At 47.2% G+C, this 14,531-nt stretch overlaps 1 protein-coding gene across 7 annotated transcripts in view; it reads left to right on the top strand.

The window, feature by feature from the left end:
• Positions 1-14,531, top strand: part of LOC140408399 (serine/threonine-protein phosphatase 2A 55 kDa regulatory subunit B gamma isoform) — a 495,785-nt gene that overhangs the window by 360,098 nt on the left and 121,156 nt on the right. For all 7 annotated transcript variants that reach the window (XM_072495544.1, XM_072495546.1, XM_072495545.1 and 4 more), the window contains 3 exons: positions 4,312-4,409; positions 9,880-10,045; positions 14,255-14,367. In XM_072495544.1, the coding sequence (XP_072351645.1) occupies positions 4,312-4,409; positions 9,880-10,045; positions 14,255-14,367 (377 nt within the window). The remainder of the gene's footprint in view (positions 1-4,311; positions 4,410-9,879; positions 10,046-14,254; positions 14,368-14,531) is intronic.

Raw genomic sequence — 14,531 nt, 5'->3', positions numbered from 1 at the left:
TCTTTTTACTTTCACATATCTAAAAACACTTTTGCAGTTTGTATTTATGATTCGCGTGAGCTTGAAATGCATGTTCTCTTTTCCTTTCTTCATCAGTTTCTTGGTCCTTCTTTGCTGGATTCTAAATTGCTCCCAATCCACTTTTTCTGGCAACCTTATAAGCCACTTCCTTTGATCTAATGTAATATTTAAATGATGCCACTTTTAGTTGTTTGCTGTGTCTGGATGGGTTTTGTAAAAATGTACTCGGTCCATTGCAGGATTCAGATGGGCTAATTCACAATGTAGTTAAGAACCAGACACATCAGTTTGAGGTATAAAGAAAGGCTGGATAAGCTGGGACGTTTTTACTTGGAACGTAGGAGGCTTAGGAGTGATCTTATAGAGGTCTATAAAATAATGGGAAGCATGGATGAAGTGGATAGTCAACATCTTTTCTCAAAGGTACAGGAGTCCAGAACTAGAGGGCATAGGTTTAAGGTGAGAGGGGCGAGATACAAAAGAGACCAGAGGGGAATTGTCTTAGATTATCATAGAATTTACAGTGCAGAAGGAGGCCATTCGGCCCATCGAGTCTGCACCGGCTCTTGGAAAGAGCACCCTACCCAAGGTCAACACCCCCACCCCATCCCCCTAACCCAGTAACCCCACCCAACACTAAGGGCAATTTTGGACACTCAGGGCAATTTATCATGGCCAATCCACCTAACCCGCACATCTTTGGACTGTGGGAGGAAACCGGAGCACCCGGAGGAAACCCATGCAGACACGGGGAAGATGTGCAGACTCCGCACAGACAGTGACCCAAGCCAGAATCGAACCTGGGACCCTGGAGCTGTGAAGCAATTGTGCCATCCACAATGCTACCGTGCTGTCTTCACGCAGAGGGTGATGAGTATCTGGAACGGGCTGCCAGAAGCAGTGGTAGAGGCAGGTACAATTCTTTCCTTTAAAAAGCAGTTAGACAGGTACATGGGCAGAGTGGGTGTAGAGGGATATGGGCCAAGTGCAGGCAAGTGGGACTAGCTTAGTGATAGAAATTGGGCTGCTTGGAGAAGCTGTGCAGAAGGGCCTGTTTCCATTCTCTAAACATTTTTTAAAAAGCTGCAATTCAGAGAGAAACCACCTCTCTGAATTCTAATTGCCTCCACATTCAATGTAATATTTTGTTTCAATTGAATATTTTTAATTGTGTATTTTGTTAAAATGCCTGTAGAAAATGATGACTTTGGAAATGTGATATGTGCTTCCAGTTACTAGCTGAAAGAATGACACAAGATTTCGTGTCAAAAGCTTTACTGTAACAAATGACTGAAAAACACTATTGTACGGCAGCACGGTGGCGCATTGGATAGCACTGCTCCCTCACGGCTCCGAGGTCCCAGGTTCAATCCCGGCACTGGGTCACTGTCCGTGTGGAGTTTGCACATTCTCCCCGTGTTTGCGTGGGTTTCGCCCCCACAACCCAAAGATGTACAGGCTAGGTGGATTGGCCACGTTAAATTGCCCCTTAATTGGAAAAAAATGAATTGGGCACTCTAAATTTATATTAAAAATAAATGTTTAATTTAAAAAACACTATTGACTAAATATTGTTTCCTTTTTGTAGGCAACATGCACTTTAAACTACAGAAAGTGACATTCCCCTTGTATATTTATAATCCATTGTGCCCTCCATGGAATTACAGTCCATTTCACAAACACAGTTGGTACCAGCTTCCAATTAGTTTCCCTTTTTTGCCAAGTCGAACTTTGAGTTTTCAGAGAGTTCTATAGTTGTAGAAACCGTAGATTCTTCTTCCCCTTGGCTGTCTCAGAATAAGTGTTCTGGGGACTTGCAAAGTCAAGTTGCTCCATCTCTCTGCTGACCATCCAAGCCTGCTGACTATCTGCAATATTCATTGATTTGTAGGGAAGCCTGTAACCTGATCACAGAATATAGGGCGCGATTTAACCAAATGGAAACTGTATGCCATAGCGAGCGCTTTTAGACATGTGCTTCCCTGCACGCTCAGTACTGAGAAACACAGCACTATCTAACGTGACTCCATTAGATATACGGTGTCTCAGCGGGGAACAGATGTGCTATAACTCCTCAGTACAGTGAGAAATCAGAACACCATTTTTTCCAATCTCATGAGTCCCGGACACAAACACCGACCTCCTCCCCCCACCCTCCCCCTCCCCCAACTCACTATAAGGGGTCCCTGGGCACCCCCCCCCCCCACCTGATCACTGCCATGCAAGGAAATGCCATCCTGGCACCCTGCCAGCTGACAGTGTCACCTGTGCACCTTGGTAGTGCCAGACACCCGCAGTGCCAGGGTACCACCCTGCCCAGAGGGCAAGCACCTCGGGGTGTCCATTCCCCTGTGAGACCCCCACAAATGCCGTTCCGTCTGGTCTTGTTTGTGACTAGCTCTGATTTGCACTCACCCGAGGTCCCCCAAGACAAAGGGAATAGATCCCAATGCCTTGATTACCTCCGGGAACTGTATATTACAATGAGACTAGCCCTCATCTAAAAGTGATCCCGCCCACAATGGGTGGGCTTCACATCATGATGTTCTCGCGAGGCGCGGCTAGCCGGGTTGATCCCAGGAGCGAGGTCTCCCATCATTTACCGGTCACGTTGTGCCGCGGTGCGCTGCTTTTTGGGTGCGACCTGACAAGTAGATTCCTTTGTCTTCTTCCACATGCCAACATAAACCTTGTATCTAGGTAGAAATGCTGATGAACTATTCTTGACCCCCAACCATCTTACATCTTTGAAGCAAATGGACAGTTTGCAGCACAACTGTTTACAGCCCAGTACTTTTGCCACATTTCTGGATCATTGGGAGAATCTACCCATGGTAAACTTAAAGTCTGCTGCTATTGACTCCAAGCATATGTACCTTGCACCTTCTTCTCAGCCAAACAATCTAAGCTCTCCATTGATCTCTAACCAATTAAATCACCCAGGTTTACTGTCAGCATATGACCCTTTTTATTTTCAAGTTTGCAGTCCCACGATATAATAATCTTATGAACCTCAGAATTGTAACCATGTAAAACGGGGCCAAGTTTCTGGTTTGAATTTCTTTCATAAGTACATTGTCACTTCTCGTGCGGAAATCTGTTGTTCGGAAGCACCAATTGCCCCGAAATGTTTTGACAGACCCAAGCACATGTACTGTAACTACAGTACAGTTAGTACTGTACTAACTCACTTTAGTACAGTACATTGCGAGAAAAAACAATGGGCGGGATTCTCTGATCCTGAGGCTAAGTGTTGACGCCGTCGTAAACGCTGTAAACGTTTCCTGACCGCATCAATATGGCCTCAGGAGCAGCAATTCTGACCCCCTACAGGGGACCGGCATGGCACTGGAGCAGCCCACTCCGCTTCAGCTGCCGATCCCGGCATTAGATGGGCGTCGCGGGTCTGGACATGCGCAGTGGGATGTCTCTGCGCATGCGCGGTGTCTCCCTTCTCCGCGTTGACCCCGACGCAACATGACATAGGGCTACAGGGCCTGGCGCAGAACAAAGGAGGCCCCCAGCTCGAGAGGCAGGCCCGCCGATCGGTGGGCCCCGATCGCGGGCCAGGCCACAGCGGAGGATCCCCCCGAGGTCGGACCCCCCCCCCCCCCCCCGAGGTCGGACCCCCCCCCCCCCCCCCCGAGGTCGGGACCCCCCCCCCCCACAGGCCGCCCCCGGATCCTTCCACGCCGAGTTCCCACCGGGTAAGACCAGGTTAGAACGGCGCCGGCGGGACTCGGGTTTTTTGTACGGCCGCTCAGCCCATCCCGGGTGGAGAATCGCCGGGGGGGGGGGGGCCCTGTAGAGCGGCCCCCAAACAGCGCCGCGCCGGCGCCAGTGGCGCCGATTCTCCGCTCTCCGGAAAACCGTGTCGGGGTGGCGTGGCGCCAGTCGCGCCGATTCTTCGGCCCGGCCCCGGGGTGAGAGAATCCCGCCTATGGAACTTGGATAAGTAAAAGGACTTTTGCTGCTACTTCATAATATTTTATTGCTGTTTTATGATTCAGATAAATATTTATATTGATTATATTTTCCGCTTCATACTCTTGTGGTTAGGCACTCTAACATTATTCTATCATCCACAAAATTCCAAAATGCAGAAATGACTTGGCCCCAGGCATCCTTGACTGGAGAGGTTAGAGTTTATCATGAAGCTTTAGGGCTATTCTGTGAACTGCGTACACTTTGAAGGCAGCTCCTAGCTGGTAGACGAAATGAGTGAATTTACCTCACGATTCTTGTTTAGTTTTATCTTAAACTTCTCTGTTTCCATCTTTTTTCTTCCAGCTGATATAATTTCTACTGTAGAGTTCAACCACACTGGAGAATTACTGGCTACTGGGGACAAGGGTGGTCGAGTTGTTATATTTCAGAGAGAACAAGAGGTAAGTTCTGTGGAGTTGTGGTGTTACTTAGTAACAAGACGTTATTTTAATTTTGCTATCATGGGAGCTCTGCATCCTGACCTCTCCCTTGGTGTCTCACTGTTATTTTAAGTGTCCGTTGAGCTTTCTCACTTGGGAGAAGTTATTTGTTTCTATCGCCAGGAAAGTGAATGAATCAAAAGGGGAAAATGCTGGATAAACTCAGCAGATCTGGCAACAGCTGTGGAGAGAGGAATAGTTAACATTTCGAGTCCATATCACTCTTCTACAGAAGGATCATATGGACTCGAAATATTAACTCTGTTTCACTCTCCACAGATGCTGCTAGACTTGCTGAGTTTACCCAGCATTTTATTCTTTTATTTTAGATGTCCCTCGTCTATAGTATTTTTTTTGTTCAAGTGAACGGAATAGATGAGTTTTCTGGTTGTTGAGCAGCCAATCAAGAGGTGTAATTTCCCTAATTGCAGACACTGTGTGGATTTAAAGAGTTGAACGTTTGACCTTGTGTTATCTGTCAGCAGCATTATTGCACACCAAAGCCTTCTGACACAAGAAACAACAGTGTCTCCCCAATGAGAGCAGTGGATAACTATGTTAAGGGCAAGCAAACGGGCTTGCTGACCAAGAATGGCACTAGTTTCATTCTACGTCTGAAGCTTACTTAAGGAACCAAATTGTTATCATGAATGACTGTGAAACTCAAGTGCTTTACAAATATCCTGAACACAATGCCTACAATCCTACATTCTTTTTTTCCGATGCAGGAGTGATGGGAAATATGATGCAATAACAATTTTACCAAGTGAGCAACATAATTCCAATTTATTTTCCACCATGTGGTAGTTACCACTGTTGTATTATATTGTATATATGGGTATTACGGTAAGGCCCCTGTACTACAGGTACAGGGGTAGATCCCTGCCTGCTGGCTCCGCCCAGTAGGCGGAGTATAAATGTGTGTGCTCTCTGAACAGCAGCCATTTCGTAAGCTGCTGTAGGAGGCCACGCATCTCTGTGTAATAAAGCCACGATTACATTCTACTCTCGTCTCGTCGTAATTGATAGTGCATCACACCACCAAAATGTATTTTACAGAACTGTCCACTCTATTTGCCCTTCCTTTCATGGTACACTTGCAAGACCCATTGCACATGTTCTGCACCTGCAATCAGCATTGCAAATCTCGGAGCCTTCCCCAAATGATGATGATAAACGGGCAAAAGAACCGGAAGAATGCATTCCGTTACTGTGCTCTGTGGCATTTTGAGGGATACCCGACATGGCCTAAATCAATTGCTGTCGTTGTGGAACTCCCTCTTTTCACCCACAAATTTGTTTGAAGTTCCTATTTTCAGGATTAAAATGCTATCAACGTTACCTACAATGAGTAAGATGCATATTCATGTATGGAGCTGGACAAAAAAATAAATTATTGCAAAGATAATTACAGGTTTCCACGCCAATAGGTCTGTTGGCTAGGGGGAATGAGGCATTCACAAAGGACAAAAATAGTGGCTTGTATTGGCTACAAGAACCTTTACTGTTTCTATTGCTGCTGCTGACAAAAAAATTCATCTGGTTTAACAATCGACAACACTATCTGCTTCTTTGACTAAAAGAAGAAAGTAAGTAACACTTGTGATCTGATTTATTTTATCCAGTACAGAGTTCAGTGTTTTAACAACTGTAGGTCACGTGGATTCCCTCCCCTCCCTCTCTCTACACCCCCTATCAATATTGATGGGGACACTATGTACATGGTGCCATGATCTATGATGCTATGGGCAGCACGGTAGCACGGTAGCACTGTGAAGCACAGTCGCTTCACAGCGCCAGGGTCCCAGGTTCGATTCCCGCTTGGGTCACTGTCTGTGCCGAGTCTGCATGTTCTCCCTGTGTCTGCGTGTGTTTCCTCCGGTGCCTCCGGTTTCCTCCCACAAGTCCCGAAAGACGTGCTGTTAGGTGAATTGGACATCCTGAATTCTCCCTCAGTGTACCCGAACAGGAGCCAGGGGGATTTTCACAGTAATTTTATTGCAGTATTAATGTAAGCTTACTTGTGAAAATAATAAAGGTTTTTAAAATTATTATTATGACCTTTGTAGAGAACTGTAATGTATTTTGTTTTTTCTACCACGGTATGCACTAAAAGAGTGAAGCCACAAGGTTCAGTGTTTAAAACAAGAGTTTTACTGTACCAAAATCAAAAAACACAAACCCTGACAACTGTACTTTCTTAAATAGTCAGTTACGCTGAAGATAATGACAGTACAATGAACTCAAGTTACTTATAATCTAAACCAAACTCCTTGCATCACTTTTCTTCCCACACCCATTAGACTTGCACCCCCAATTAACTCAAGTCAGATATTTAGCAGAAATTAGAAGTTTAACCACGTGGTTAGATTGAGATTTCTGGACCTTCCCCTTACTTCCAGTAAGGGTTGTTCCTTCAACTCTCCTCCAACCATTCCTCATTTAACACAACATCTTAAGCATAGCCACCTTGGATCAGAACTCTACTGGTTCTACTATCTTTAACTTTGGAGTCTTCATCTAAATCGCTCTCTCATGCTGTCTATCGCACTTGGTCACACTCAGGCTTGCTGTCGCTCACTCTCCCTTAGTTCACTATACTAGAAGTCAAATTCATAGTTTTTCAGTTTTTAAATTTTTTTTCCCAGTTAAGGGGTAATTTAGGTGTCCATTCCACCTACCCTGCACAACTTTGGGTTCTTCAGCTAAGGAGAATTTTTAAGTGTTAGCCAACTGACACTTAGCCAGATTCCAACTGAGTCCTTGAAAGAGATGTTTCATTCACTGCAACTTGTTCTAAGAGTTGGAAGAAATAAAGCCACTTCTAACTTCAACGTAACTATTTTAAACACCCAGAGTGAGCCCTGCATAGGACACCCCATCCCTCCCATATTTCTGAATCCCCAGAGGACCACCCCTGGCCCACAGTATACACCATCCCTTTCCCCCCTTCACGCCCACCCACCCGCACAGGATTCCCCACTCTGACCCGGCCAGCCCAACCCCCACTAAGCATATCCCCTCCCCAAGTTATTTCCCACCCCCAACCCGCCATTGGAGCTGGGGACCCGCTGCGCTGCCCGAATCCCACCTGGCCTCAGTCAGGAAGGTCAGATGGGACAGGCACTTTTAGCGCAAATAAGCGAGTGCAGAGTGTCAATCTGATGCTGATTGCCGTTCCGTGGACGTTATGGCCAAATATTTCTTTACTACTCCCCTTCCCCTGAACATGCAAAGCCTTGTTGGGACAGAGACACATAGCAACTTGTGCCGCTTTTGATGTTTTGCGCAGTGAACATTGATATTGACTGTTGGCCTCTATGTCAAAGAATTCAAAGAGTAACTCAAAGAACAAAGAAGCACAGGAACAGGTCCTTCGGCCCTCCAAGCTTGTACCAGTCATGATGCTACCCTTGGCCAAAACCCTCGGCACATCCTCATACCGTATCCCCTATACCCAGCCTATCCATGTATTTGCAAAATGCCTTTTGAACACCATTAATTATCTGCTTCCACAACCTCCCCTGGCAACGCGTTCCAGGCACTTACCACCCTCTGTGTAAAAATCCTGCCTCGCACATCTCTAAACTTTACCCACGGATCGTAAACCTATGCCCACTGGTGACTGACCCATCCAACCTGGAAAAGGGTGCCTGCCCATCCACTCTATCCATGCACCTCATAATCACGTAGACCTCTATTAGGTCACCCTCTCAATCTCCGTCGTTCTAATGAAAACCGTCCGAGTCTATTCAGCCTCTCCGCATAGCTAACACCCTCCAGACCAGGCAACATCCTGGTAAACCTCCTCTGCAAAGCCTCCACATCCTTCTGGTAGTGTGGCGACCAGAATTGTGCGCAATATTCCAGGTTTGGCCTTACCAAGGTTCTGTACAACTGTAGTATGACTTGCCATTTTTATACTCAATGCCCCGTCCAATGAAAGCAAGCATTCCATATGTTTTCTTGACTACCCTGTGTTGCCACTTTCAAATATCTGTGGACCTGCACACCCAGATCTCTCTGACTTTCTATATTCCTAAGAGTTTTGTCATTTACGGTATATTTCCCCTATATGTTAGAACTACCAAAATGCATTACCTCACACTTGTCTGGATTAAACTCCATCTGCCATTTCTCTGCCCAAGTCTCCAACCTATGTCCTGCTGTATCCTCTGACAATCCTCAACACTATCTGCCACTCCACTAACCTTGGTATCATCCACGAACGTACTAATCAGACCAGCTACATTTTCCTCCAAATCGTTTTATGTACAGTACAAACAACAAAGGCCCCAGCAGCGATCCCTGTGGAACACCACTAAACACAGCCTTCCATTCAGAAAAACACCTTTCTACTGTTACCCTTTGCCTCCTGTGCTTACTGGTCAAACACTCAAGCCCCTGCACTGCAATTATTTGCCCCTTCCTCTTAGCAACAGGAGTTTTTGTTTCTTCTTTCATGGGATGTGGGTGCCATTGGCACAGCCAGGACATGTTGCCCATCCCTAACTGCCCTCGAGATAAGCAGATCACTCATCAATGCAGAGAATCACATGAACCCACCTGATGCTCAATTCACGCAGCAGGTGAAGGATCATGTTGAGGAGTTTGAAGATTGGATCATTTCTTTCCTGTTTTGCTCTTTACCCTTACCCAGAGGCAGTGAAGCCTATGATGATGTTCCAAGCTGCCACCTGAGCTAAACAGCAATGACCAGAGATCAGGAGCAGGATTCTCCGACCCACCGCCGGGTCGGAGAATCGCCGGGGGGGCGGCGTGAATCCCTTCCCTGCCAGCTGCCGAATACTCCGCGCCGGAGATTTGGTGGGGGCGGGAATCGCGCCGCGCCGGTCGGCGGGCTCCCCCCGGCGATTCTCCAGCCCACGATAGGCCGTAAACCCGCCCGTTCTATGCAGGTCCCGCCAGTGTAAATTGGAGTTGGTCCCTTACCGGCGGGACCTGGCGGTGCGGGCGGGCTCTGGGGTCCTCGGGGTGGGGGGGGGGGGCGATCTGGCCCCGGGGGGTGCTCCCACGGTGGCCTGGCCCGTGATCGGGGCCCACCGATCCACGGGCGAGCCTGCCTTCCACACCGGCCGGCGGGGCGCAAACCACTCCAGGGCGGGCCTAGCCCCTGAAGGTGCGGAGGATTCTGCAACTTTGGGGCGGCCCGACACCGGAGTGGTTCACGCCACTGCGTCCCGCAGGGACCCCCCGCCCCGCCGGGTACGGGAGAATCCCACCCCAGAGCTGTGAAATTTTGGTTTGCATTATTCAACTCCTGATTCACCAGACATCTAGGGGAACAAATTCTCTCAATTTTAGTAGAAGTAAATAAATTACAAGTTTCAACTGTAGCCTTATTTGGCCAATCTATTTGTCTCCATTTTCAGCTTTAAAATTAACCTCTTTTTTTTTTCTTTTTTTTTAGACCAAAAGTCAGCCTCACCATCAAGGTGAATACAATGTTTACAGCACCTTCCAGAGTCATGAGCCTGAGTTCGATTACCTAAAAAGCCTGGAAATAGAAGAAAAAATTAATAAGATCCGGTGGCTGCCTCAGCAGAATGCAGCCCACTTTCTCCTCTCCACCAATGGTGAGCGAATTCAACCTCTCTCTTCCCCTATCTCCCCTGACACTTTCATTGATAGCCCTCTCACTCAAAACCCCACTATCAACTCATACATTACAGCTGTTATCTCTCTCTCTCGCTCTTCTTTGTGAAGCATCGACAGGTATTTATTTTGCTAATGCTGCTCTCGGGAGGCCTTGTGGCACTGAGGTAGTGTCCCTACCTGTGGGCCAGAAACTCCAGTTGGAGTCCCACCTCATGACTTGGATGGCCACGGTTCAGAAGGTGCATTCATAACGTGGTCAAACAGGTTGGTTATCAGCCTGTACTTCCGCCCAATGTGCCTGATGTCAGGTGGTAAGAATGAGAGCGTTTCACGGTCAGCCATACTGTAGAAGGCAGTAGCAAACCACTGCAGTACTTTGCCAAGCATAATCATGAACCCATGCAGTGGAAGACCATGGTTGGCATCACCCTCTTAGCACATGGTAATAATTCCAGGAGCCATGGAGTGAAAGGCCGAACTGTCTTACATTAAACTGAAAGGTTTTTGTTCTCTCTCTCTCTCCCCCCCCCCCCCCCCAAAAAAAAATAAGCTACACAAGACTCTCACCAGCTCTCGAGCTGATGGGCAGACCCCCACCGTCTCTATCAAATCTCGTCCAGATTCTTAAAAGGCATTCAAACTGAGGATTATCCAGAGGCATGTTGTCATTGGCTGTGTGGGACTAAGCTGACTAAATTGGCTGGGGACAATGAATCACACCTTCTTGTGAATCAATTGAGGAGCAACACTAACTGCATTTGTGGAGATGGTCTTGCGTGAAAGCTGCCTTATACTATAGCTGAGGCAAATGGCTGAGGAATAGTGTGTGACTGGCACGGAGGAGGAATTGACGCAAAAGCTTAAAAAGAAAGGTTTTCAGTGGGTGAGCTTGTATTGCCAGAACTGATGATAAAACTGACTTTTTAATATGTTAAGCAGCTATATCAAGATGGATCGGTATTGCAGTTGGGACACAAAATTAATTATAAAAGCTCAGTAGTCATTTTCCGACTGCTCTTGAATTTTCAAAGAACTCATGTGTTAAAGGAGGAATGTAAATGTCATAAAACATGAGGAACAAACAGCTACGCTTCTTAATTGCCCCGGCTGCAATATATATATTTTTAAAATGCCATGTTTTTTCTCCAGTGGTTTAAGGATGGTGTTAAATGTTATTGGATCATTATTTCAAGCCAGGATAGTAATAGAAGGTTGGCTTTTGATAAATGGTCCTGTCGAAACAAAAGTAAAACCAGTTCATATTTTTCACCCACTCGTTCATTCTTCCTGGAATTAGTAGGATGTGAAGCGTGAATTAATGTGGGATCAAATACAGATTGCCAATTATTATTCTCAATAAGGTTATTTAAATAGCCAGTTTTGAGTTGACTACTGAAATGGATGTGGAAATTACCGACGATTGGGATTTGGCCTGGTAGAAATTTAGAATTTTCCAGTCGCAAGGAACAACCTGCTCGTAGCTGAAATTATTTGAGCACTGAATTTAACTATGCTTTTGAAGAAAATGTCAAGCATTTAGCAAAATGTTAAATACGTTTTGAACTGAAGTTGCCTTTGGGCGATATAAGTGATGGACAAAAAAAACAAGTTAATGGAAAACCATTCCAATGGTGGAACAAGTGTGCAGGCAACTGACAAAATAGTCCAGTTCCCCATTCTCTGTATAACCGTTCATGAATTGCTTCATGAGTGAGCTGCAAATATTTCATTAAATTTATAACCTAACTAATTAAACTCCATAAGGTGACTGTGGATAATTGTTGATTTTCTAAATTTGAAATGCAAACAAAATTAAGATGGCACGGCAGGCGATGTATTGCAGCTGTAGCGTGTAGGACGGATGGACACCTGTGTGACCCACCACAGCTGCAGTAAGTGTCTGCAGCTTGAGGAACCTTGGGCGGGATTCTCCACACCCACGCCGAAGTGGCCGCGCCGTCGTGAACGCCGTCGAGTTTCACGACGGCGCGGAACGGCCCCGGTCCCGACCGATTCAGGCCCTGACAATGGGCCAGTATCGGGGCCGCCTCATCTACCCGCGCCAGGCCTTGTCGCCCACGTAAAAGCGGCGCCGCATAGATGATGCGGCCGGCGCTGCATAACGGACGTCATCCACGCATGCGCGGGTTGGCTGGCGCCAACCCGCGCATGTGTGGTTGCCGTCCTGTCCAAATCCGCCCTGCAAGAAGATGGCGGACGGATCTTGCGGGGCCGCGGAAGGAAGGAGGTCCTCCTTCAGAGAGTACGGCCCGACGATCGGTGGGCACCGATCGCAGGCCACCCCACATCTGAGGTACGCCCCGGTGCAGGATCCCCCCTCGCCCCCCCCGCAGGCCGCCCCCCCAGCGTTCACGCACCACCCACGACTGCAGCGACCAGGTGTGGACGGCGCCGGGGGGAACCCGCCGTTTTGGCCTGGCCGCTCGGCCCATCCGGGCCTCAGAATAGCGGGGGTGCCGGAGAATCGCCATCTTGGGTGTCTCCAGCGATTCTCCGGCCTGCGGCCCGCAAAATTCGACAGGGCCATTCCCGCCTCTTGGGAGAATCGCGGGAGGGCGTCGGACCGGCGTCCCCGGAAATTATGGCTGCCCAGGCGATTCTCCCAACCGGCGTGGGAGTGGAGAATCGCGCCCCTTGTGTATCAGTTGATGAGCTGGAGTTCAAACTCCAGATGTTGTGATGCACCAAGGAGGAGGAATATTATTTGGACACTGTTCCAGGGGGCAATCACACCCCTTAAGCTTGGAGCTTCAGATTTGGTTTGTGGTCAGGGATAGGAGGGTACAACTAAGAGAGGCTGGTATGGGGATCCAAAAGGCAACAATGGAGAAGCCTCAGCCCTTGCAATTGTCCAACAGGTTTGAGGTTCTTGCAGCGTGTGTGGGCGAGAGCAGGAACTCCATGGTGGATGAGCAAACTGACCATGGTACAGGGAGCCACTTGAGGGGGGAACAAAAAGGAATATATTTATAGTAGGGCCTTCTAAAGGCCTTGCTTGACTTATTGACTTACTGGCAGGAAAGCCATCATTGAGCCTTACCGCCCTGGACTTGGTGGGGCATCAGGGAGGTGACGGGGTCTCAATCACCCACCTCCTTGTCTGATTAAATTGGCTTTCCTTCCCAGCCCGCCTTCCAGGAGGTGGAGTGGGGGGCAAATGAAATTTTGTCCTTTATAGCCATGTTATTGGGTCTGCTAATCTAGCCTCTTGTGAAATTGGCATCTTAAAATAATTAGTATCACATAAAACATCAAAGTTGCTTGTTGTTCTCTCACAATCTCCCACACTCTCCTCTCTTCACAAATTTGGAGATGGCACGTATTTAAAAAATTTAACTTCCTAACTCTTTTCGAGCTTGTGAAAATTACAGCAATCGAGAACACCTTCACAAGATTTTATTTACCAGAAGCAGAAAGCAGCAATTAAAGGCTTGCATCAGTGGACCCATGGTTAACTCCATTTGAGGATCCTGAGATGCAATGTGAAATTGATCACCAGGAAAAAAAAGAGCGAACTTTGGACTTTAGCAGATAAACAAGTGGATGCAATAAATCTTTTCAATTCTCGTGTCTTGATTAGTTACTCATTCTAATTTCTAACAGCTGGGGAGAGGACGAGAGAGAGAAATTGGTGCACATATATTTGCATGCACGTATTGGCACGCGTGCACGCAGACACAAACACAAGTGCACACACACGCAAACACAAACGCTCACACGCACACACTACAAAGAGCCTGCCTGCCACTGGAAATTTCCAGGTGTTGGGGAAGAGGGGCCTTAATGGGCTCCTTAATGGCCTCAATTGGCTACCTACCCGGTCCCCTGCCCAGCCACCTTAAAAATGGCTCAGAGGCAGGACTGTGTTGGCAAACAGGCACAGTGGTGCATCAGGAATTTCTAGACCTTTTCTCCTCCTCTTGGTGGGCTTCAGGACTTCTGTCCTTTGTGCGTTTATTTTGATCTCTGAATGATACACTCTGTAGTATTGATAACAAATGCCAGTTTGGACGGGCTGTTTGATTCACACGTTTAAACTATCTGAAGTACTTGTGGGGAAAAATAATTATACACCGCATTTTATTTTTTCAAGTCTATCTGTATTAATTTGCTCAAAAGATGTATTTCTTGAAGCTGATGCAATATATCGTCCTTGATTGTTGCAGATAAGACTATTAAATTATGGAAAGTCAGTGAAAGGGACAAGAGGCCAGAGGGTTATAACCTCAAAGATGAAGAAGGTAGAATGAAGGATCTATCCACCGTAACAGTGCTGCAGGTGAGTGGAGACCCTCCAAATTGAACTTGGGCAGATAAACAAGAGTGATGATGCACTCTGTACCTGTGTTATGGTTTAAAAGCTTGGAGCCGCCAGGTTAGAGATCAAAGCGCCCACCAACGTGTTCAATTCTGCAGAAACCATATTGGGCGAGTTTGATTCGA

This window comes from Scyliorhinus torazame, chromosome 3 (genome assembly GCF_047496885.1).
Source record: "Scyliorhinus torazame isolate Kashiwa2021f chromosome 3, sScyTor2.1, whole genome shotgun sequence".
NCBI lineage: Eukaryota > Metazoa > Chordata > Chondrichthyes > Carcharhiniformes > Scyliorhinidae > Scyliorhinus > Scyliorhinus torazame.
The sequence above is the reverse complement of the archived record's forward strand: the minus strand, read 5'-3'. Positions and strand labels throughout refer to the sequence as shown.